This window comes from Malaya genurostris, chromosome 1, assembly GCF_030247185.1.
Source record: "Malaya genurostris strain Urasoe2022 chromosome 1, Malgen_1.1, whole genome shotgun sequence".
Taxonomy (NCBI): domain Eukaryota; kingdom Metazoa; phylum Arthropoda; class Insecta; order Diptera; family Culicidae; genus Malaya; species Malaya genurostris.
Window position 1 is genome coordinate 101,604,398 of NC_080570.1, and position 26,957 is coordinate 101,631,354.

The 26,957-nt window shown below is 36.3% G+C and overlaps 1 protein-coding gene across 3 annotated transcripts in view; it reads left to right on the plus strand.

The window, feature by feature from the left end:
- LOC131425264 (carbonic anhydrase-related protein 10) overlaps positions 1 to 24,754 on the plus strand; it is a 236,478-nt gene extending 211,724 nt beyond the window's left edge. For all 3 annotated transcript variants that reach the window (XM_058587009.1, XM_058587011.1, XM_058587010.1), the window contains exons 4-8: positions 11,414 to 11,550; positions 11,624 to 11,836; positions 11,903 to 12,220; positions 12,287 to 12,470; positions 12,550 to 24,754. In XM_058587009.1, the coding sequence (XP_058442992.1) occupies positions 11,414 to 11,550; positions 11,624 to 11,836; positions 11,903 to 12,220; positions 12,287 to 12,470; positions 12,550 to 12,572 (875 nt within the window). In that variant the 3' untranslated portion in view covers positions 12,573 to 24,754. The remainder of the gene's footprint in view (positions 1 to 11,413; positions 11,551 to 11,623; positions 11,837 to 11,902; positions 12,221 to 12,286; positions 12,471 to 12,549) is intronic.
- The last annotated feature ends 2,203 nt before the right edge of the window (positions 24,755 to 26,957 follow it).

The window sequence follows — 26,957 nt, forward strand, 5'->3', positions numbered from 1 at the left end:
CCTATTTTTTAATGACTGGCGCATTCAGGTTGCGTTTTTTGAACCGAAGTTATGAGCAAACCAGAGACCATTTTTTTGTAGAAACAGACAATGAAAATTATAGAATGATAGTACTCAAGGGAGAGCAAGGATGTGAAAATATAGAACGGAAAATAGAGACGTGACAGAGGGTCATTTAAGCAAGCAGAAATCTTCTAGTAACTTAACTTTTACCTTCTACCAGAGGAGTTGGGCTTAGGCATCTGAACAATGCGAATCACCCAAGTCTCTGGTATGTCGGAAAGTAATGATAAAGGTCTTTTATCATTTACTATCCGAACCGACAAAAGAATAGTTATCAGAAGTTGTTACTTTCCACTTGCGGCTGCATTCTCACACACAATGAGTTCTTCACTGCATGGGTGTTTTTTCTTTATCTCTATACGGCTAGTTGAATATCGGAATGGAAGGTTTGTGCGAACTATTGCTTATGTGCCCAGAGTCACAGCGTGTTGGCTGTTTAGCCCAGGTTGTAAGCGGCGTTCAGTAGCGCTCCATTCATCGCTACCCCGATGGAAACCCATCATGTTAATTTTTACTCTTTTTCTTTTTTAACGACTAAGTTTAGTAGTCAATATTTCTTTTTTCTTTTTTTTTGCGATATTCTCCTAACCAGAGACCATTTTTTTGTAGAAACAGACAATTAAAATTATAGAATGATCGTACTCAAGGGAGATCAAGGATGTGAAAATATAGAACGGAAAAGTGAGACGTGACATAGGGTCATTTAAGCAAGCAGAAATCTTCTGGGCACATAAGCAATAGTTCGCACAAACCTTCCATTCCGATATTCAACTAGCCGTATAAAGATAAAGAAAAAACACCCATGCAGTGAAGAACTCATTGTGTGTTAGAATACCGTCGCAAGTAGAAAGTGACAACTTCTGGTAACTTTTCTTTTGCCGGTTCGGATAGTAAATGGTAAAAGACCTTTATCACTACTTTCCGACATACCAGAGACTTGGGTGATTCACATTGTTCAGATGCCTTAGCCCAACTCCTCTGGTAGAAGGTAAAAGTTAAGTTACTAGAAGATTTCTGCTTGCTTAAATGACCCTCTGTCACGTCTCACTTTTCCGTTCTATATTTTCACATCCTTGCTCTCCCTTGAGTACTATCATTCTATAATTTTCATTGTCTGTTTCTACAAAAAAATGGTCTCTGGTTAGGAGAATATCGCAAAAAAAAAAGAAAAAAGAAATATTGACTACTAAACTTAGTCGTTAAAAAAGAAAAAGAGTTATGAGCAAAGTTAGTGCAGAAACAGGTTATTTTTAAACTGCTATATCTAACATTGAGGCAAACGAAAAAAATCCGTTTCTTGTATTTGACAGAAAATATTTTCGAGCATGTTTATAAAAAAATGCGGAGGAGATATTTTTTAAAAAAATTTTAAATTATGTTCAAACATTGGGTTTTTTCATTGAAAAATATTCGTATCATGTAAGTCATTTATTAGCTATATATGAAAATAAGGTACTTTTGTCTGCTAAAGTGTCAAATTAATTCAAGTGCATATTCGGGAAGAAATCGTTCTGCATTCTTCGGGGAATGCAGAATGATGTCGCTTTTGTAAAATCTCTAAGGCCTCTCGGTGGTTGGAGGTTTTATCAACCGTGTATTTTGGCACCTGCAGATCGTTCAGCATCCTTTCGGTGATGCAGGACGATTTATTTTTTTATGTTTTGTGCTGTTTTCCCACCTCATTCAATTCCCATTTCCCTTCCATGTTCCTTTTTATCCGTCCCTTCCCATCAGGAAGTTGATGAGAAGCTACGGCAAGGCACAAATCTCCAAATAACTAGGTGAACATGCGACTTGAGCCAATTAGTTCTGATAACATAGGTGAAGGGTTTCATTCAGTAATAAGCATTCAAACGAAGAGGTTGTTTTTCGAGACGAAGACAACTATAGATTGGTTGGTTGGTGCTAATAGCAAAGGCTGCTGCAAAGCCAATATTCGGGGCGATTCCAGTTTCATAAGTACCTGAAATAGTGGAACTCACTTCACTGAGAAAGATGGCCTAACCGATTTGAGAACTGTTTCATTTTGTAGATTACACTAGTTCATGCACTAGCTTTCATGTTTTTCAAAAATCAAACCAAACTGTTTGAAGAATACATTTTTTATATGAGAATAAAAGAGATATGAGAAAGGCATCATTACACAACTAGGTGGAAAAAATCAAGTTTTACTTAATTTCGTGTGATTTTTTGTACTAAATTCAGAATTCTACTTTTTCTGAATTGTTTACTAATAGAAAATTCAAATAATTTGCGAATTCTATACATTCCGAAATAATTCTAAGTTTGTGATATTTGAATTTTAATATATATATATATATATATATATATATATATATATATATATATATATATATATATATATATATATATATATATATATATATATATATATATATATATATATATATATATATATATATATATATATATATATATATATTTATAAATTCATCGATTGTTTAATGTTTTCTGTTGATTGTGCAGGAATGGTAGTTGAGCAAAAATTGTAGCTGGTATCATTAGAATCGAATGATGTATAAAAATATATAGGTCATCGCTCTGAATTTCGAGATATTTACGATCATTGTAAAAAGTCTCATCTTTTCTTAGGTCATCTATCTACAGTTTTCATTATAATTTTGGATAGACAACCCTATTTTTAGTTTATTTCTGGAAGTATTACCTTTCCAATGGTGAACAAATTTTGAAGATCGGTTGACTAACAACAAAGTTATGACTCGGTAAAGTTGAAGTATCCAATATTTTTTATGCGACGTTTATGCCAAAGGAAAGAAAATTGGAAAGCAGGCGCATGAAAAAAACTTGGAACGGGAAAAATCAAATTTTCATTGGTTTTCCTTTATCAATCGTCTGCAACAAAGTTTTGGAATCAATCTACGAACTTCACAAAATTCGTGGGTGTAAAATTTATTGAGATTCGTTGAAAAACAGCTGAGCTATGACAGCTCAAAGTTACCGTTCCAACTTTTTTTTGAGGCTTGGTATTTGGAGTGTTAAATATGTGTTATACTACTGAGGGCAAAAAAGTAAGACTTTGTTCATAATTTCAAAATTCTTTATTTATTCTTCCACATTTATTATGTCCCCATCCAAGTTATATCCCACCCCTCCTCTGTTGAAATTGTTAAAATCAATTTCCGGAATAACCATAAATGCTCGTAGCGATTCACGTTTGATGTCTTCAATTGACTCAAAACGGTTTCCTCAGAGCGCTCGTTTGAGTTTGCTGAATAACCATAAGTCACACGGAACTAAATCAGGTGAATACGGTGGTGATACTGGTTGAATTTTTGGCGAAAAAATGCCGAAGAATCAATGAGTGATTTTGTAACCAATCGTGCTTTCACTGTTCTCAGGCCCAAATGATCTTTCAGAATGGTTTTTACTGATCCTACCGATGTTCCAACAATCCCTTCAAGGTCTATGACTGTTAATCGTCGATTCTCGAGCACCTTGATTTTATTGACGTATTCATCATCAGTTGATGTTGATGACCTTCCTGGACGTGGTTCGTCATAAACGCGTTCTCGACCCTCCTTGAACAACTTGTACAAATCAAAAACACTTGCTCGCGACATACAATTATCACCGAAGGCCTTTCGCAACATTCCGAAGGATTCGGCACCAGAAATTTTTATGCCGCACACAAAATTTAATGGAACATTTGTGTTGAATAATTTCACTCATTGTAAAAATCATCGATTGCACTCTCAATACTTCAAAAAGACAGACGTATACTAAATACTAATGAATATTTGGACGTGACACTTGGTACAGATTTCACTGTCAATCATACCAACCTAGAAAAAAAATATTTCCGTCAATAAGGTTTCCACGCGAAATATAATTCAAAAGTCTTACTACTTTTTGCCAACAATAATATTAACTCATAAAACGAAAAGTTTGAAAAGTTTCTGTTTGAATAATAATTTTCTCCCCTATTACGTGCAGAGAAAAAGAAATTGAAAACAACCATATTAATATTTTGATAAACGTAACAAATATTTTATTAGTACTTTCCTGTCAATTCAATTCATTCATTTTAGTCGTCGTCAAGTTCGGACGTGTTTTTCATTCGCTCCCAGTGCCGCGCGCGAAATATTATTTATTGTTTATTTTAACTGATAGTTGTGTAATCAACATGAGTTGTGAAATTTGTGCACTGGATACCTCCGTCGACACAATCATGTGGACATGCGTTGGCTGCCCTCGATTTCACGCGGCTTGCATCGGTGTTACCATTCAGCGCGGTTCTCTCAGGAAGAGAGACAAAAAAGCAGATATTAATTCTTATGTGCTGCCATGTTGCGAGGTATGTCAAGAATTACTACAAGTAAAGATGCATTATAGCAGCCTTGTTGAACAACAAAAACTGCTGGAGAAGCAACTTCAGGCCAACACGGAAGTGCTGCATAAGTTTGCATTCCAACAGGAGAAGCCAACTGTAATACATGAGGCGATTGACGGACTAGAAGTCTTACTCACTACCATAAAAAATGAGTTGATCGCACTAAATAAAAATAGCAGTTTGCCGGGAAGTGTGACAAGTATTAAAAATCACATGACTGCACTGCTAGATACAGCTTTAAAGTCGACAAAGGAAAGTGTGTTCTCGACACTGCAAACCGTGAAGTCAGAATTTTCTACAAATTTGCGAGTCCTGAGTAACGAAATAAGTCAACTCAGCCAGCTATCACTTGACACAGCAACCTGTTTACCTAACAATCCTAATTCTATGGTCGAGTTGGACATTCTAGAGGAGTTGAAGTCTTTATCAACAAATATTGCTGGAATCCAAATTGCTGTATCATCATCATCGACACCTGACTCATGCCCCAGTTTGGATGACGAATTGAACTGTAAAAAACCCGACTATTCTGGATGGCGTTTATTAGGTACCAAAAAAGTATGGAAAGCAGATTGGAGTGAGTACGACGCACGCCAATCTAGGTTCCGACGTCAGCAAAATGAGGCTGACAAGTCAAGAAGGCGCAAAAAGCGAAATTCAAGAAAAAATTACAATAACCGATCCAATATTCTTTCAACGCATCTTTCATCTACAAAACTATATTGTAATAACATTATTAGTCACAACATAAATAATAATAGCAATAACAATAATAACAACAACTATAATAACAACAGCCGAAATAATCTTCCACCTGATAGAATACTTCTTGCTGCAGCTAAGGATCGATTTTCGGGACCACCAACAAATTACAGACCTACAATTCATTTTCAAAGAGGAGTGACGATTAATCCTTATCGAGAGCACAACCTGCAACTAACGATGCCGAATCAAATGTCTGCTGAATGTTCGTCAACTGATACGTGCGTGGCGTGTCGTGCTCAACATTCGTGTTTTCGACAATTTTGACGCATTACCCCGAAGAAGAGAATAATGACAATATTATCATAAGTCAACAATCATGTTCAATAAGATCTCCTCATCTAGCGTCGTCGACAGAAATCGTAGCATATTGTCAAAATTTTAACCGTATGAAGAGCGCACTTAAGATTAATGAAATCCATAAAAATATTTTAGGGTGTTCGTATGGAATTATTCTAGCAACCGAAACTAGTTGGGATGATAGCGTTAACAGCACGGAAGTCTTCGGAAACATTTACAACGTTTTTAGAAACGATCGTGATCTCCATACATCTGATAAAAAATCGGGGGGAGGTGTTCTCATTGCTGTTTTAGCATAATTTGACGCCGAAATGATAACCACTACGAAATTTAAAGAATTTGAACACGTATGGGTAAGAATTCATTTAGCAGGTGAAACACATATTTTTGTTTCAGTATATTTTCCTCCTAACAATGCCCAAAAAGCCACATATGAAAAGTTTATGCATGTTGCTGATGAAATAATTACTAAGCTTCCATCGGAAGTTAAAGTTCATATATATGGAGACTTTAATCAGCGCAATATCGACTTTATTCAAGACGCTGAAAATGATAGCATTTTACTACCTCTCGTTGGGGAGAATGAAACACTTCATTACTTATTCGACAAAATATCTGGTTTAGGTCTTAATCAAATTAATCATGCAAAAAATCAGCAAAACTGTTATTTAGATTTATTATTTACTAATATTCACGATGATTTTTGTGTAATAGAATCACCAACTCCATTGTGGAAAAATGAAGTTTTTCATACAGCAATCGAATTCTCAATATTTATACATCAGATTAATAGACCCGACGACTACGAGTATGAGGAGATTTTCGATTACCACTCAGCAAATTATGATAGTATTAGTCGTAAGCTACGAGAAATAGATTGGCAAGAACTCCTTAGAAACGAAGGAAATGTCGAAATTTCAGTCGATATTTTCTACGCACGGCTGTACGACATAATAAATTAACGTATAACGAGCATATTAGAAATTTAAGAAATCGAAAACAAAAAGCTCATAAAAAGTACAAAACAGAAAATAATAGTGACAATTTATCGAATTACATACACATCTGTGACCAACTAAGTTTAGCAATTGATACTGCATTCAAAGAGTATAACTCAAGAACTGAGCAGGAAATAAAGTCTTGCCCAAAAAAATTCTTTAGTTATGTTAGAAACAAATTGAAATCAGAAAACTTTCCGTCAAGAATGTATTTACAGGAAAACATTGGTAATAACTCACAAGAAATTTGTAATCTTTTCGCTAAATTTTTTCAACAAATCTATACGAAGTTTTCTGAAGATGACCGCGATCGTGAATATTTTAATTTCTTTCCAGAGTTTACTGAAGATATTAATGTAAATCAAATCGAAGTGCTAGACATAATAGATGCCCTAAACAAATTGGATGTCTCTAAAAGTGCCGGACCTGATGGGATTCCACCCATATTTATGAAAAAATTAGCATTAGATCTTGCAACCCCTTTGTGCTGGCTTTTTAATAATTCGCTTCAGTCTGGAGTTTTTCCAGTTACGTGGAAAAACTCTTTCCTTATACCAATTTTCAAAAATGGGAAAAAAGCAGACATATGCAACTATCGCGGGATTGCTATTCTTTCTTGCATTCCGAAGCTCTTTGAAGCGATCGTTAATGACAAACTGCTTAGTCAAATAAAAAAGAGAATTACTCACATGCAACATAGATTTTTCAAAGGACGTTCCACTTCTACTAATTTGCTTGAATTCGTCCACTATACCCTGACCGCTATGGACAAGGGAAATTACATTGAAGCTCTTTATACAGATTTCAGCAAAGCATTCGATCGTGTTGACATACCCATACTTATGTTCAAATTACAGAAATTGGGAATCTTACCAGGTCTTCTTAAATGGTTGGAATCTTATCTAACAAATCGTCAACAAATTGTAAAATTTAAGGGTAAAAAGTCGAGCCCCATTCACGTCAGTTCCGGGGTCCCCCAGGGATCTCATTTAGGTCCTCTTTTATTTATCTTGTTTGTAAACGACATTTCCTTTCTTTTAAAAAAAATAAAAATTCTAATACACGCAGACGATATAAAACTATTTTTAGAAATAGAGAAAAGTGAGGATGCCAAGGTTTATCAAGAAGAAATTCTTTCTTTTTATACATGGTGTAACAAAAGTCTTCTTCAACTAAATGTGAAAAAATGCAGTAGAATAACATTCAGTAAAAAACGAAATACACCTGACTTGATACTTACTCTTGGAAGTCAAACAGTTCAAAAATGCGAAAGAATTAGGGACTTAGGAATAATACTAGATTCTAAAATGACTTTTGTTGACCATTATAATACAATCATAAACAGAGCCAATAACATGCTAGGATTCATAAAACGATTTTGTTACTGTTTTCACGATCCGTATACAATTAAAACATTATACATTGCCTATGTTCGGTCAGTACTAGAATACTGTAGCTTAGTTTGGTCACCTTGCTTAATCACATGGGAAGATCGAATTGAATCAGTTCAAAAACAATTTTTGTTATTTGCACTTCGTAAATTAGGTTGGACAAGACTTCCTCTTCCATCCTATAAAGCTCGCTGTATGCTGATCTGTATTCAAACATTAAAAGAACGCAGAGAATTTTCAATGGTCTCATTTGTAAATGACATTGTCTCGAATCGCGTAGATTCCAGTCAACTCCTGTCCAAACTAAATTTTTACATACCATCTCGGCCTTTAAGAAATCGAAATATTTTTATTACAAACCACCAGCGAACAAACTATGCAAAAAATGGGCCAATAAATCAATTGATGGCTGTATACAACAAGCATTCAGAAGCAGTCGATTTCACTATGTCAAAAAACAAACTAAAGCAATATTTCAGTTCTATTCGGTAAGCCAATTATAATTATTTAACTCATAATAAATTATACATTATTTGGTGATCTATTTAGAATAGTTTACTAATTTAAGACGATTATTGTAATTATCCTTATGGTCTACTTTTGATTGACGACAAATAAATTACAAAATTATAAATTACAAATTTCTTGACGGACAATTTCCAAGTATAGTTAATTTGAAAAATCAGTTTGAACTGATGGACATTTTGATAAAATTAGTAATTGATGTGCTTTAAATTTACAAACTTTTTAGTTTAAAGAAATGATAAGATAGTGAACACTTATAATGCACAGACAAAAATGTTTTGTGAATTAACACCTTTTTTAGTGCACATATTTGGAGCAGGCAATTAAACATAAAATTACTTTACAATTATAAAATAAAATTTAATCGCATAAGTAAGCGTCAATTGAAAGGCACAGTTCTATTCATTGAAAATTCAATGCAATCCAGTTTAATTAACATCGACGATGGTTTTCAAGGAAACTTTTGATTTAACCTATGACTTTTTAACTGTCATATACCATTCGACTCAGTTCATCGAGTACGCAAAATGTCTGTGTGTGTATATGTGCGGATTTGTGTATGTAACGTTTTTACCTTTTTTACCTTTTTTTATATATATAAAAAATAGGTATAGAATTCGCTCAAACTTTCGAAAATTTTTCCCGGAGGGCCGAATGACATATACCAATCGATTCAGCTCGACGAACTGAGCAAATGTCTGTGTGTGTGTGTATGTGTGTGTGTCTGTATGTGTGTTGTCAACTAAGAGGTCGAGATCTCAGAGATGGCTGGACCGATTTTGATCAAACTAGTCGCAAATGAAAGGTCTCCCCGTCACCCAAAACGCTATTGAATGGTTTTGAGATCGGATGTTTACTTTTTGAGTTATTTGAAGTTTTATGTCAAAATTTTCAGTTTTTTACAGTACCTGTCACAATTGACCTTGAAAACAGAATATGTTTTCAGACTTAGATTCCGCACGATAATACCTATTCAACAAACCATAGTTTGGTAAAATCCATCCATTTTTAACGGAGATATCGAAATTTTTGTGTAAACGACTTTTTCCCATATTCCAGCAGTAGGAGTTTTGAGCGCTGGATGACAAAGCAATGCTTGGGAGCAACGGAAAACACGATTTTTTATTCTGTTACATACAATTGTTTCTAAGTACCAAAAAGACTGTGTACAGCATCCTTTAATTTGCCTCGGACCAATTTTAGCACGGCTCGTTTTTGGCAACATAATCGTTCGAATATGACATATATAAACCAGATGATGGCAGATTTTTTTTAATTATATTGTTTTAAACTACTTACAGCAATAAATGCTGGAAGAACATAACATCCATATACCATTCGAATCAGTTCGTCGAGATCAGCAAATGCGTGTGTGACAAATAATTTCACTCAATTTTCTCTGAAAATTTCTTTTCTACAAATTCAGATTCATACGAAAATTCGTATGCTCCCAAACAAAGTTCCTGAATTATGTTTGGTTCCGACCTCTGGTTCCGGAACTACAGGATGAATCATCTAAGATGCAAATGAAAAGTTTCAAGATTCTTTAAAACATCTTGCTCTTCAGTCACATCCAACTTCCGGTTTCGGGGATACAGGGTGATTAGTATAAAAATGTCTATTCCACATAAATTAATCAGGTTTATCGGGTTAGCAGATTTGGATAGTCGATAAAAAAAATGACTTTTTTCAGTGTTAGTGGTATTCAGTTGTCGATTCAGAAGGCACCTAAAAATTTAATTCGTGCTATGATTTCTCAAAGATGTCTTCACTGATTTTCAAATATTTTGAAACAAATGTAAACTATACAGCTACTCAGGTGAATTTATCTGACTTCGGCCATACCGATTTTAGAACTCCGGTTCCAGTATAAAATCGTTTCTCAAAGCTCAATCGTTTTCTCAAAAAAGCCTAATCAAATTTCAGAAACAAAAATTCAAATTGAATTAAACTTATATACAAAATTAATTAGTTTTATACATACATACAAAAATTAATGAATTTTATCCAATTAAGCTTCAAAGTTGTACTCAAAACTGTAATTTATTCGTCATATGGCCATACGAATCGGTTTGGGTTATGCTGGTTCCTGAATACCGGCTCTGGAAGTACCTTAAATTACCGTAAACTCTAAAGTGGAACTTACATATCATGGCATGTTTAATCGATTATCACACTTCTAGATTTAAATTCGATTGTATTTGCAGTTTCGACATTACAGAGTAATGAGTGATTACAATCTCAAATTGTCGCTTAAAACGACGGTCATTAAAATAATGTAATGAAAACTTAAACACCGAAGAATATTCATGCAAAAAACACATGCGAATTGATAAAAAAAGGTATCATCTCACTGCTAGGTGGATTAATCACGTTTTTTACACTAACTTTTCTCGGAGATGGCAAAACCGATTTTCACAAACTTAGATTCAAATGAAAGGTCTTGTGGTCCCACACGTAATTCCTGAATTTCATCTGGATCCGGAAATATGGGGTAAAGTGTGTTAAAAATTTTATACCATCACTGAAAAGAACGAAAAACCGTAAAAAGTTTTCTAAATCGACCTCAAATCTTCTCCATTTGATAGTTTTCAACAGTAGACGGCTAAACAAACCGATTTCGGTTATTCTTTCAAGAATCGAAGAAAGTTATTTTGAAGAATGCCACAGTATTATATGTATATGATAGTATGATTGATATGAGAAAGGCATCATTACACCACTAGGTGGATTAAAACAAATTTTATTAGATATTTGAATTCAATTATGTCTACGAATTTTTGAATTAATCACGTAAATGTGTAGAAGTTTTTTTTTCTAGCCATTCCTTTTCTCGATCTCTAGAAACCCTATTATAGAGTAAATAGAGTGTTCAGTTCTTAAGTTGAAACGTAATTTTAAGTTAGACGATTTCAGATACATTTAATATTTAAATGAGAACATCACGAGAAACATTTCAGTGCGTTTCCTGCCTAACGAGTAAAATTTTCCTTTATCTACAGGACCTGCCTTCTGGGGCCTTATCAACCCGGAATGGTCCCTGTGTAACAAAGGCCGCCGACAATCACCGGTAAATCTAGAACCGCAACGTTTGCTGTTCGATCCGAATTTAAGATCTGTGCACATCGACAAACACAGAGTGAGTATGACCTCGATCGAATTCCAAATAGCTCGTGTGTTCAATAGAATCGTTTTTTTTGTTCATGTCACAGATCAGTGGTACGATCGGCAACACCGGCCATAGTGTGATTTTCACAGTCAACAATGAAACGGCAGGTTCCAACGGTGTACTGCAGATTCCGGTGAACCTAACCGGAGGCCCTTTGTCGTACAGGTATCGCTTCCAAGAGATTCACATACACTACGGTCTTCACGATCAGTTTGGGTCGGAGCACAGCGTGGAAGGTTACACGTTTCCTGCAGAGGTAAGAATGTCTTTTCTGTGTGTGTGTGTGTGTTCAAAGTTCTAACCAGGGCCTTTCTATGAGCAGATTCAAATTTTCGGCTACAACTCACAGTTGTATACGAACTTCAGCGATGCACTCTACAGAGCGCAAGGGATCGTTGGGGTAGCGATCCTTTTGCAGTTAGGAGATCTTTCCAATCCTGAACTTCGAATGTTGACAGATCAGCTGGATAAAATTCGGTACGGTGGGGATGAGGCCTTGGTGAGAAGGTTGTCCGTTAGGGATTTACTGCCAGACACGGAACATTACATGACCTACGAGGGTTCAACGACGGCACCGGCTTGTCACGAGACGGTGACGTGGATTGTAATGAATAAACCCATCTACATCACGAAGCAGCAAGTAAGTCACTCTGACTGACATTCCGTTTGATAATTATCTTAAGCTGAACTTTTCCAATCTTAACAGCTTCATGCCCTGAGGCGATTGATGCAAGGTGGTCCAGATCATCCGAAAGCTCCGCTGGGAAACAATTTCCGGCCTCCGCAACCGCTGCTGCATCGTCCTGTTCGGACGAACATTGACTTTCGAAACAAACAGGAAAAGGGGGGTAAAATATGTCCAACTATGTACAAGGACTTTCACTATAAAGGTAGGATTCAAATATAAAAAAAAAAAATGTACTGCTTGTTCCGGGATCAAGTCCACCATGTGTTTCCTTTTAATTGCAGCTAATAGTTGGAAACACAACTAGACATAAACAGCAATCTGAGGAGGAAGATTTTACCTTCGACGAGGACAGTCTGGTGACCTACGTCTAACTGAGAGTTTGTAGGATGCCGACAGAGCAGAAATTTATCCAACATGCTTCCAGTGTACAGAAAAAATTATATCACAAACAATTAGTGAATGAGTAGATAAAATCAAAAATAAATTTAAATTAAAGAGCAACAAATTTAGTGGCGCTAAACTGGGTGGGTTGTAGCTATTTAAGAACTGGACAACCAACAATCATTGAGTTGAAGCATGTAACTTTTTTTTTTCTCAAATTGGTTCGCTTGAATTGCATTGATAAAGTTTGTGGGAATTAAAATGCAACAAAACTGAGTCAGTACTTGCAAGCTCTGCGAAAAAAAGTTGATGATCAAGCAGAAACCCGAGAGACAGTATTTCCGGAGGTGGGAGAAGCGAAACTCTATTAAAAGTTTGAAATAATTTGTAAATAATATTAATGTTACAAATAAGCAAACAACCAAGGGTAGCAGATGGTGCAGGATGATGCAACGTGGAACCGAGAAGAAACTGCAACCGTTCGGGAAAGGATGGGTGGTTACGAGCTTATAACAAAGCGTAGGAAATAAATTTTGTGCAAGGAAAATTGTTAGAATAAAAAAAACGAAGCGAAGGTGATAGTGAAGTCGGGAATTTTGCAGCAAAAAAAAAACGCAAACTGCATACTGCACTGTTGGTCGGTGGCTGGCTCGAGGTGACTGGTTGGTGGGTGCGGTATTTTTTGTCTTTCGTCAGACTCTTGCGCTGAAACAGGTTACCGGGCAGAGGGGGTAAACTAGTGAATTAACATCATTGCAGTTTGATGGAGAAAGAATTGTGGGAAAGTGTCCCGATGGCGATGGGGGTGATGTGATGAGGTTCTGAGTCCTCAGGAGTCCTGGAGAAACGTAGGCAGGTTATATTTCACTGACGGGGTCTCCAGGTGACGGATGAGTTGACAAGCGAGTGCAAAGTTTTCTGATTGCTTTTGTTGAAGGTGAATGATGTTCATAATTATGATAATGTCATAATAATATTGAATTTTTATTTAACTCTTGGGTAATCTTCCAGAAGAATCGACACCGGCAAACACTCAATAGCTAGCAGTTTGATTTTTGTTAATTTAAATGAGCATGTTTAATGGTAGGCAAAACTGTTATGAAGCTGAAAATGTTCATTTTTTACAGGCAAACGCTTGTTTCCATTTCAATTCTGAGTTTAAGTGAACAACTCAATCCTATAATATGATACCAGCTATTCATTGTTCGATTCATAAATCTTCAAATTGTAATTGATTATTAGGATGTAAGGCGAGTTACAGTATAGTATTGTGGGTATTACTTATCTTACACTAAACAGAATAATTTGCGATATTTCTTATATCCATCCACTTCGTAATTATTTCTACTCCGTCCTTCGCTTTCTCTCTGGATTTGCTGGGATGCAAAGAGCCATTTGATATTTTCTCCTATTGACAATAAGTGAATTTACTACAGAGTAATCAATGATCATGATTAATTACTCCAAGAGCAACACCGGCATTCCATCGCATCTCCAACTTCTCGATGCCGTGCTTGTTTGAGGATTTGTTTTTTGCCTCCAAATAGGCTTCACATTCAGCAATTGAGTTTTCATTTGAGTTGAATTTCTTACCGGAGAGTTTTTTTAGATAAGCGAATAAAATTAGACAGCAAATAGCCTTTGGGGGCCATATCTGGGCTATTTTTTGGATGAGGAAGTAATTCGAAGTGTAATTCATTGAATTTATCCCTAGTTGCCACCGATTTGTGAATCGGTGCATTGTCTTGGTGAAACAGTGGTGTTATTTTTTTCGACATATAAGTTCGTTTTCTCTTGATCTTTGCATTCAAATGATCTAACAACGCTATGTACTGTTTGCTATAGATTTTTTTTTCCTTCGTAAAGATAGTCCATGAAGATTATACTATGTGTATCCTAAAATACTAAAACCATAACCTTCTCAGCCGACGGTTGTGCCTTTGGATGCTTCGGACGTGGATCACCGGCTGCAGTCCACCTAGATGATTATCATTTTTATTCCGGAGTGAAATGATGGATTCATGTTTCATTCATTGTCACTTAGAGCTGCTGTGTGTCATCAACTTTGATGCATAATTTTAAACACTCTGCCTTCTGATATCTTTACGAGCTTAGCTATCTCACACAATGGCAATTTACCACTAGATATAACCAATTATATTGCTGAATCACGCAAAAAAAATGAAGAGAATTGCATAGCTGAGTGCTCCGTAATGGTCTCGGAAAAACGTATAATTACTGAGACTCTCGGCAATCCTTAATTTGTTAACTGTCAATTATTGCCGATCTTGACAACATCGATTTTCCTGTTAGCTCGGCAAACGTGATCAGGATTGTATCATGAAAAACTTTTCACAATTTCACGAAATATAAAAATCTTATTTCTTTAATTCAATTTATATGTTATTCAGCTCCACGAGTAATGGCGACGACAAGAGATATTAGATGACAAGTATCTCACCGAGATTCAGTAAAAGCTAACATACTGTTCGAAATCTCGGCAAATGGATTTACTGATTGAGGTATATTTGTTATTTACTGACGAGTTCAGTATAATTTCGGTAAAGAGTATGTGGATTATTAAACTATCGTCGTGTTGTTCTAATTCGGCATTTCATTATGCCGAGCTCGAGAATCGGTTTCAAGTGTGTATGTTTTTTTTCGGTAGAGCAGAGGCCGTATAACAATTTGAAGCCATTGCTGAGCTTGTACCGTATATTTTCATCATCAAGCAATGATAAATTAATACACGAAATTGTTTTTAATTTAATGTTTTGAAAATTACAAAAACAATGTCATGAAATTTCACACATAGTGTTTCGAAAGTTGGTGCTAAACGCCATAAGGATTTAACAATGATAACACCATCACTTATTGAGTGATGTATCGTACTTTAGCTTAAGTACATCGCTTAAGTACCAGAAGTGGGGAAGTTCAATCTAGAATGATTTACACAATTAATCATATATTTAGAGTGATTATCGATATTTGAAAGTGTGATAGATGTGCAGAAATACCGTCTAAAAATGTTTTTTTCGGTTCCATATTGACAAACTCACTCACTATGTGGTTACATTGCATTATGCCGTTTTGCTTCTTGATGAAACGGTGAACATTTCTTTTAACGTCTCGCTATATCTTTTGACTTCTGCCGCCGTTTATGTGGTCAACTCAGCATCTCCGAAGCATTTTGATTCACTTTTTCGGTCTTTTCTGTTTCCGCTTAGCAATTGCCCCGATCGGGTGGAAGTGAGTGAAATCGGATAGGTTTGGTCCTTTTCGATGGAGTTAACTTATGTGCCATGGTACCACTGTAGTGTCTTTGGCTTGTAGTGGCAGCTAGCCAAAAAGTTACAGACCCGATGTGTGCTTTGATGGATGGTTGAATGCTTCTTCTAAGAGCTACGATTTCATAACTAAGACAATAACTTACAATACTTTACTATGGGGTGCCTATTGAAAATTTCCTTTTGTGAGAATGATGAGTGTTGCCAAAACTTGTTTCAAAAATTTACCTTTTTCCATTGCAATAGAAAGTGTAATAAATAAACTGATTGTAATTCTACTTCTACTTAAAGTGAATTCTAGTTTATTTTGCATGTGGAGACGTGTGATTCGCATTACGAAACGTATGTTGTATTGATATAGACAGGTTCATGAAGTCTTTGCACCATCTCCGATCTTTTGTATGTTAAATTGATGATTACAAGGAACATATGATCCTGGATATTGGACTCCCGGTGACAGGAATGGTGTAGTCGGTGAGATTGTTAAAATTTTCTAACGGAAAAATACAATATAGCAATAGCCTTTTCATTAGCTATTTATAGCTAATAAATTCAAATGTTTTGCCTAATACAAAATACAGGGTCCGTCATGTAACCTTTTTTTAAACATACAATAAAACACAAACGGTTCATCCGATTTCAAAATTTATTTTTTCATATCAAAGTACAATACTTCCGGTTAATTGTGGAATATAATTTCATTCAAATGGCTGCCTCGGCTGGCCTTGCAGTACGCCATACGGTCGGTCAAATTTTTTAGTACATTTTCGATTGTATGTAGCTTGATTTCAGCTATGGCTGCACGAATGTTGTCCTTCAAGGCTTGAATTGTCTCTGGCTTGTCCACATAAAACCTATCTTTGACAGCCCCTCAAAGATAATAGTCTAACGGCGTCAAATCACAGCTCCGAGGCGGCCAAACGACATCCGAATTTCGACTGATAATTCGATCTTCGAAGACTGTGCGCAGAAGATCGATCGTAGCGTTGGCTGCGTGGCACGGAGCGCCGTCTTGTTAGAATCAAATGGTGTCCAAGTCTTCCTCTTCAAGTAACGGGAAGAATCAATCGCTAATCATGGCGCGGTAGCGCTCGCCATTGACCGTGTCGGCGGCTCCCACCTCATTTTCGAAGAAAAATGGCCCAATGATGCCGCCAGACCAAAATCCGCACCAAACCATCACTCTATGAGGATGCATCGGTTTCTCCATGATAACGTGCGGTTTTCCGTCCCACAGATGCAACAATTTTGTTTATTAACATACCCTCTGAGATGAAAATGTGCCTAATCCGAGAAGATGATTTTTTGGCACACATTCCGCAACATTACCATGATTTTCAAAGTAAAACTGCACTATTTTCACGCGTTCCTCAAGCGTATACACAACCATTTTCGTTCAGCGGAAGGATGAAACTAAGTTTCTGTCAAATCAGAAGTGACATTAATGTTACCAATGTCGAAATAACCGCTGGTTTGAAAAAATGTTAGATGGCGGACTCTGTATCATTTGAGCAACAATTTGTAACTTTTTCGTGTTAAAATATTAAGAAATAAGTCGGTGATACAGTATTTTCGAGGACGCGTCTTGAAAGTCATTATTTGCGGTGCCCACCGTATGAATGAACAGATAAAAAAAAAATCAAAGCAACATCCTACTTTGATCAAAAAGTTTCCGGAACCACCACCGTGTGGCGTTCTTAATCACCCGATTAGATCTGTCACTGATTTTCTATCAAATTTTCAGCTTAATACCTGGACATTTGTAAAAGTTACACTGTATTGAGTACATCTGCGATTGTGTGTACTCGATTTTGTACAATTCCAAAATGAAATTAAATTGAATTTTGAATAAAATTTTTAATAAAACAACGAGTTGCATTAAATTTTAAATTTTGCGTTAAAAACGGTTTCAATTTTGCGACGGAGTCGTTCATCAGTGGCACGAACGTTTCAGAAGTTGGTGTGAGTCTGTGAGTGATGATGAGAGAAGTGGTAGGCCATCGACATCGAAGAAGGCATGCGTGAAACAATTCGCCGAAAAAGACCAGATTTGTGGGCAAACAACTCGTGGGTCTTGCATCACGATAACGCATCGTCACACAATTCCATACTTATCCGTGAACATTTAGATAAAAACGAAACGAATACCATTCAGCAACCACCGAATTCACCTGATTTGGCTCCCTGCGATTTTTTTTTCTTATTCGGTCGACTCAAGAAAATCACTCCGCGGAACGCGATTCTACACCCGGGATGAGATTATGGAAAACTTGCAAACGGCTTTGATGGCTATACCGAAAACTGAATATAAAAAATGTTTCGAGGATTGGATCAAGCGCTGGCATAAGTGTTTTGCATTCGATGGGAAGTTTGAAGGGGACAATATCGGTTTTGATGAATGATCTATTATTTTAAATTTTCTAAATAAATTTCGGGAACTTCTCGATCAAGGTAATAGTTGTAGTAGATGTTTCTCTAGACCCCTATGTTTGAATAGGATTTTTTAGATTTTTTTTTTAATTTTTGGTGGTTTAAAGTCAACACTGTGATTTTTCGATGGGTTTGAAAATTTGAAAAAATATTATGGAAAAAATAAATAAAAATAAAATAAATCCAAAGAAAAAATAAATTTTTTTTCAAAAGTATTAGAACCTACTCGCCTCTTAATAGGGTTAAGTTCCAGTGTTATCCCGGGTTGGCGGTTCAATGCATAGGGCACTGGTCAAACAAACCAGTTGTCGTATGTTCGAGCTTCGACCTGGAAGGGTTCGTAGTGTCAGTAGGATCGTAGCACCAGCCATGCAATGGTTCTGTACACTCTGAATCGGCTGCGAAGTCTGTTGAAACAGAAGGTCAAATTCCACTACAGGAATGTAATACCAAGGCTTTTTTACAGTGAATTTGGTCGATCCATATCTTTTGACACAAATTGACTCCGTTAATTCGATACCACTCGAACACGTTTCGAGCGAAGTGGCATCGTTGTGAATGGCAGAAAGACGCTGCTAATACACTATTTCGTGTAAATCTCATCTTTGATTGTCCCGGAAGAAAAGGAGAAAGCGTTAACATCACCCCATCCGTAAATCGCTTGCCAAATCAGGAGCATCTTTGCCAATTTCGACCATTTCTAGGCTTGGCAACAAAATTTTCTTCTTCGGGAAGTCGGCCATAGCGTATGTTTCGTCATCTATCACAATTATACGATTTGATGAGCAACTTCGTTCGCTTGTCATTTCGATTTGTGGCTTTTTGCACCTGCTATAAGTATCACGTTTTATAGCTTTTCTGCACAAACCTATTTAGGACTTTTCAGCGGCATCTCAAATGGACATGTTGGGGTGTTGCTTGAACTGTTGCACCGTGTTCCTGCCCATTTTACTGTCCATTCGTTCACTTTCACGGCCACTTCTTTTGCTCCTTCTGGTACTTAGACGCTTCTATACTTGCAATGTCAAGCTTTTTGCAGATCCATTGGCGGGACACATCTGAATTTTGATAGTTGGCGCACAATGTTTTCCCAACATTCACTTCTTGATCCGTTGGCATGACTGGAATTAATGTGTAAATCATAATCATAAAACGTGACAGATATTAACAGTACTCTATGAATAACATTTACTCAAATTTTCAGGTTTTTGTCTTTCTCACAGAGAGATGCTAAAAAATCACTGGGTAAACCGACTTTTAATCTGCGGTCTGGTGGCTTGAATGTCATACACCATTTGACGAGATCACAAATATAAACGAGATCACGAACTTTTGTCGTTTTCGATTGAGAAAACTTAAACTGACCCAGGGTAGTTTCATCAAACAAGCACTTTTCCCGAAACTGTGTATGGTTTGCACTTCGAAACCGGGTTCGAAACTGACTGGATTTTCGGTTAAATGACGTTCGAAACTGATTTCGAACAAACGGTTTGACAGCAGTTAGAACGGAAATTGGGTTAAGTTTGGTATCAAGCGAAAACGTCATTATATTTGCATGAAAGGTCTCGTAACTCCATAGCATGCTATGAAAATTATCCGAATCAAACTTTCGTTTCTGTAGTGACGAGGCTCAATGTGCTTTTAGCAGAACAATTATGTTCGATTTTCTCAAAGACCACTTAATGGATTTTTACAAGTTTTTGAAATGATAACCAATGTTGCACACATTATTCGTGTAGCTAATTCATTCATTCATCTTCAGTGCGACCTGTCTTATATAAATATTGTTCACCGCACAAAAGAGCGAAGCGTGAAAATGAATAAGCAATACTGGTGGAAAACCCAAATCTACAAATACAGTCTTTGTTCTTGGGATACATCGTGCATGTTCGTTTTATACATTCGTTCGTTACTCGTCTATTTTCTCCACTTCTCGACTTGACTCGTATATCGGTATAGCGATGATCATTGGAATTTATTCTTCGCGCAGCATTCTACATCCTATTCAGCAATGGGAGAGTGCACAGTGGTCCGAAACGGGAAATTAGCGTAACAAAAATATTTTCCCTGTTAAATATCAGTTTTTTGTAGTTGGTGTCTTCACAAAAGTTGTTTGTAATCAAATGGCGCTCCTTTTGATTAAAAAAGTTACTAGGGTGATTCTTATTTAGATTGAAATCTGAAATCTAACTTTCTTAATTGAACTCAAAAACTCCAACTTTTTTTTAAACGTTCCACCGAAAAGTTGTCATTAGAAGAGTTGTTTTTTCATCAAATATCATATATTCATTAGATGCCAGATCGATAAAAATGTATCCTATGCGGTTCCTGAAAGGTCATAATATAAGTAAAAATTTAAGAGAAAATTGGAAGGGTGTTATTTTTTTAACTTATTTAAATTAGTTTTAAAAATACCTTTAAAAAACTCAAAAACATTGCATAACTCTTAAACGCCTTGACGAAAATCATTAGTTTGTTAAAATGAGTAGAATGTATTTATTCGAACCAAAACTCATTGTGCATCGTTTTCCGGCTTTTACAGGCTATTCGGTACACAAGTGGATGAGAAAGAAGGGTCAGTGTCATAGGCTCTTAGCACGATGTGGATAAAAATATTTGCATTTTACTAACTTGCACCAGCTTGTTGGAATGGTTGTCGAGATCATGAAAATTTCTATTCATAAATTTATCATGGTTAACTAGTTCATGATAACCATATTAAACAGTATCTCTAATCCTCAGTTGCTCAAACTCAATTGAAGTAGTTATATTGGTAATAAATGAATTAAAATTGTTATGCAATCTATTTTCGGCTGTAGTTTTTGGTGTCTCATTTCTCGAAAGGAAATGTATGAAACATTTGTAGAATCAATTTGATACTAATGCTTTGCTGAAGAAAGTATGTTGATACGTTAAGGCGTTTAAGAGTTATCAGGAACCGCATAGGATTTATTTTTATCGATCTGGCATCTAATGATATTTGAAGCCTGACTAGTTTTTGATGAAAAAATAATCATAACTTTTTACTGGTAGCTCATATGAAAAAGTTTGGTTGTGCAAAATTGTGAACAATGATTAGTTCAACAACTCTTCTAATGACAACTTTTCGGTGGAACGTTTCACAAAAAGTTGGAACAAAACAAGTGATATTTCAGGAGTCACCCTACTTTTACTCGGGAAAATTTATGTAACTTGATCAAATGAAGAGCTAGAGAGGTGTGTTTTTTCAGCGAAGTTGCCCGCAATAAAATTTCCTACAGCTTTATTGTGCAACAAAATCATTTTTGAGTGCAACTAAGAAAGTTAGATTTCAGATTTCAATCTAAATAAGAACCACCCTAGTAACTTTTTTAATCAAAAGGAGCGTCATTTGATTACAAACAACTTTTGTGAAGACACCAACTACAAAAAACTAATATTTTATAGTGAAAATATTTTTATCACGCTAATTTCCCGTTTCGGACCATAGGGGAGTGGTAGGATAAGGTACAACACGCTCGCATAAAACTATGGTACTAATACAGATGAAAATGTCTTAATTTGCTTGCTTCGAAGACATCACGAACGATCATCGAGAATTGAGTTTTGACGATTAGCACTGCATGAATATTCGTTCCTCATTCACTTACAGTCATTCGGGGGTTTATTTTATGCGAATATCAACTGTAAAGAATAGGCTTTCATGCGAGTAGCGAAGCAGCGTCGGCTTCGCTCGCACTTGAATGTACGAACAAGCCCGAATATCGGAGCGACTATCGAGCAATGAAAGCGAACGGTTATCATTGACGTTCGTTGCATTTTTGATATTCAAGCAACATTGGATAGCTTGTTAATGAATTTTATGAAGATCCGACTTTCAGTTCCTGTGCAACGGGGTATGTTGTGCAAAATAAAAAGAAAGAAAAGCACTCGATTTTCTCAGCGATCACTGAACCGATTTTCACAATTTTTAATTCAGATGAATAGTCTTACAATCACACGGAACGATACTCAGTTTTATGAAGAGACAACTTTCCACTTCAGAATTACAGGTGTGTTTCTATACAGGGGGCTGAGGTAACAAGAAAAATCCTCTGCATTAGCCATATAATTCTTGGATTTATGGTTTAAAAATTTGATTTAATGGTCTTCTGATTTAGTTTTGAGCCAGTGGGATTAGAAGGACTCGAAAATTTAAGGCTAGGTCGAAGAGGTCAGATATAATTCTGGATAGGTTCAATTACATTCTAAATGTTTGAGATATATGGAATTTGGAAGCATTTTTGACATTCATTTGATATTGCCTTCGTCAACAATATCCTGTTTTTGATTCTAGGCGTCGAAATCGGTCAAAATTAAACTAATCTTTATTAGTGGTTTTGTTTGCACGTTTTTACTACGGAATTTATAATGTTCTTGTCGCTATCCATAATTCCAGTGTTCAGAATTGTCTGTTTTTATTTCTGCAATGTTGTCAAAACTAACACGGACTTTCTTACATGCTTTATACATGGAAGCTTTGAAATGTTTAACTTTCTAAGCGAATACTAAAAACTCTAATCGGCTTGCCGCTGCAGAAAACAAAGTTTTGGAAATTTTGCTGGAGAACAAATTCCACGAAAATGTACCGCTAGACTACTTTGAGATCAACTCAAGCGGTTGCACTCGACTCTAAAGCGTAAAGTTACCCGCGATGAATTTTTAAAACCCCCTTTTATCTAATTCCTACCACGAACTGCCCCGGTGGCAACCAAACCTGCTGTAGCACACTGGCAGCTGTAACAATCAAGTTTTTCACTCACCTCAAGAAAAGTGAGTCAACATCCATCCGCTCGCCATGTTTGATAAATCGCGTTACAGAAAGAAAAGTTGTTTGCATTGTCGCTTCGAGGGGTTTTCTGTTATTTCTTTCTCTCGGTTTGCATTTTTCACTGCTTGATACAGTTTTTTCTCGGTTTAGCTGCAATCCACCATCAACGCCTAGAAAAACTGTTGCCATTGGGCTACAAGTGCAACTTTGTTTCCATCAACCCACACGACGTGATAATTGAGCCATGCTTCACTCGCTTCGGCTTAAATCCGGTTCGGATTGTTCGCCGCTAGGTGGAGCTGACGGTTGACAGGGAGCGCCATTAATCAGAACGGTCGTCTCAATGAATGTCACCGCAATGAACTGACCGGGTTCGGGACAATTGAAATTTTGGACATTGGCCATCGCACTCCCTTCCTCCTAAGTACGGATGCGATCATCAATCAAATTCAGCCAGCCAGCCAGCCAGCCAGTGGTGAGGATAAAAGGAGCCCAGACAGAGGATTGCTTTTGATTAAGTTTTTCGTCCACATCAGTTCGTTTATGGATGTTTGTTCGGATTTTCGCCTAAATTGTGTAGCTGAATAAAATAAAGCATCAACATATCAACCGTTGTTGTCAGCCTTGAAAGACTTTGAGTGAGGGCCGAAATTTCCTAGATTATTAGACTATAAACTGTATGCATTTGAGTGGTTTAACGAAAATCTGCAGAAACTCAGGTCAATGTGAAATCATGTTCTTGCGTGAGGATGCTAGTGTTAAGCTGTTATTTTTTATGGTAACTTAATTGTAATTACTTCTAGAGCTTAGTTCAATTAGTAAATATGCAACTGGAAGACGAGAGAAGCTGTCTAAAAAATCAAAACTACTGGCCAAAAGCTTTAGTTGTCGGAGATTCGTTCCAGTTGGAATTTTGTGCATAGAAGGGGAAAGTCTGTTTAAATAGTATACTAAACTAATTGCTAAGAGGAAATGTAAAGTAAAATCTAATAAATTCTAGGCACTAAAAATGTGTAAATATCATACATACAAGGAGCCCATCCTGATTCTAAGCAAAATACCATATCTCCTGATACGAGCAAAATGAACTGCTATAGCAAATTGCTCGGTATTGTTGGCTGTTTCATTAAAAAAAATGTTCAAACCATGCGGGCGAAAATGCATTAATCAAACTTATGAACAATTATTAATACTAAAAAAACACGAGGTCAATACGTGAAGTCAATAACAAGATAGGTTATTCGATGCTGATATCATCTATACACATACATATTATTGGTTACATATCTCATATTCGTTTATCAAAAATCAAGAATCAAGATTTGTATGGAAGAATATTACACAATTGACAACATACAAGGCTACTACCAATTCCTAAGCAAAGTATATAGGCGAAATTGAAAGTTTGCTAAAATGCAATTATTATTGATTAATGGAATGCTTGGCTGAACGTGGCGATACGCACGAATACAATACAATGTACACTTACTTGCAAACATACAGGCAAAATCCGAGTGTATTGTAATTTATACGGATAAAGGTGAAGAAAGTATATATATAAAGAACTGTTTAAATAAAAAGCAACATTGCTATTGAAAACCTGGGATGCCTTTCAGTTAGTTATTCTAATGATCTAATGACACAAATGAGAAAATTAACTATACAGGGAATCAAATCCGAACAAAAAAATTTACCCATTTTTGAAAGCATAGGAATTAACTACTTTTTCTCTCATCATTATGTGTCACTTTCAGCTCCCTAATATTTATAAGAGCAGTTTTTGATGCACAACATATTCTCCTACCACATTTTGCGTGATAAAGTGTCCATTCACGGAAACTATCCAACAAAAAACACCTTGAGCTCGGATTAAGATTCTCTTGGTACCCCTTTCGGTATTACTGCAAGAGGGACCCATCTTGATCGCATGATCACCCCTACTCCAACAACACTATCTAGTATTCGCCATTCTTTGTTTTTCTTTTCTTACGATAGACAATGAGAATTATACCATAACCTTCCCAGCTAACTTTTGTGCTTTTGGACGCTTCGGACGTTGTTTACCGGCTGCGGTCCACACACATGATGAACGTTTTGATACATCCATGTTTCATCCATTGTCACATATCGATGCAAAAAAATCTGATTTACTACTTGTAAACATGGCAAAACACTGCTCTGAATCATCAAAACGTTATTGTTTTTTATCAACTGTGAGTGACGCGGCACATACATTGAAAAGAACATTCTCATGACCAAATGTTCATACAAAATTGTGAACACACTGTCTTCTGATATCTCTACGGTAACAGCTATCTTACGCAATTTCAATTTACGATTAGATATAATTAATTTGTAGACTTTTTAGATGTTTACGGGAGTAACCTCGTCATTTAGACTACCGGAACGTTCACTATCATCGGTGTCTGTACGACTACGTGTAAATTCAGTAAACCAATAAGAAATAGTTCTTTCCGATGGAGCAGAATCCGAATAACACTTTTGAAGCCATTGCTGGGCTTGCCCAGTATTTTTTCTTCAAGAAGCAATGATAAATTAACACTCGCAATTGTATTTAATCCATAGTTTTGAAAATGAAATTTCACGCATATTCTTTTGAAAGTTGGTACTTCATAAACGTCGTATGAATCTGTGTGTCAGTCACACGACTTATATAGTGGTGTGTTATCTCACTGACGCTAATCGACTCCTCTTGGGCCGACTTGCAATTGTTGTGAGTCGTGATGGTAGCGCATCATGTGCCCCTCACTGTCCCGAATTGTAAAACGCCGTTTTATAAGTCGCCAGGATCTTGTACAGACCTTCCGACACTACCAGTCAGACTAACAAGTCAGCTATATCCACTCATTTACTGCTATCAAAGGCGTTTTGCGTTTCTATGTAGAAAGGTATTGGAATTACTGAAAAATCGACCATCGCACGAAACCTCGGAGACCAATAGTGTTATAACACATGGATCAATAAGTCCCGAGACTAACAATGGAAACAACATTTTTTTTTTGCAAAATTTTTTTTATTCATCGACATAATCACCTTTTAGGGTGATACAATGGTTCCAACGTTTTTCCAATTTTTCAATACCATGTTTATAAAAAAGTTTATCTTTCGCTTCAAAATAAGCTTCAGTTTCAGCGATGACCTCCTCATTTGAGCCAAATCTTTTTCCCTGGAGCATTTTTTTAAGATCAGCAAAGAGCCAGTAGTCACGGCGGGCTAAATCTGGCGAGTATGGGGTGTGGGGAAGCAGATCAAAGCCCAATTCGTTCAATTTCGCCATTGTTTTCATCGACTTGTGGCAGGGTGACTCGTTTCTCTTTTTGTTCCATCGAAAGCAATCTTTTTAATGCTCAATTTTTCATGAAGGATAGTAAATACACTTCCATATGATATCTGTGTCATCTCAGCAATCTCACGGAGCTTCACTTTACGATCTTTCATTATAATTTTTGTCACTTCACTCACATTTTCTGGTGTAACGGCTTCTACAGGTCTACCCGAGCGTTTCGCGTCATTTGTGTCGGTACGACCACGTTTAAACTCGGCGAACCACCGACAAATCTTTGTTTTTGATGGACAAGAGTCCGGATAACATTTTTCAATCCATTGTTTCGCTTGTACGGTGTTTTTACCCATTAAAAAACAATGTTTTATCAAAACACGAAACTCGTTTTTTTTTCATTTTTTAAACAAACTACAAAACGACTTTACTCCAACCTCGATAACTCAGCTGTTTCTGGTCGGTTCGACTTAAAATTTTGACCCGTTTCAAGCAAAGGTTAGT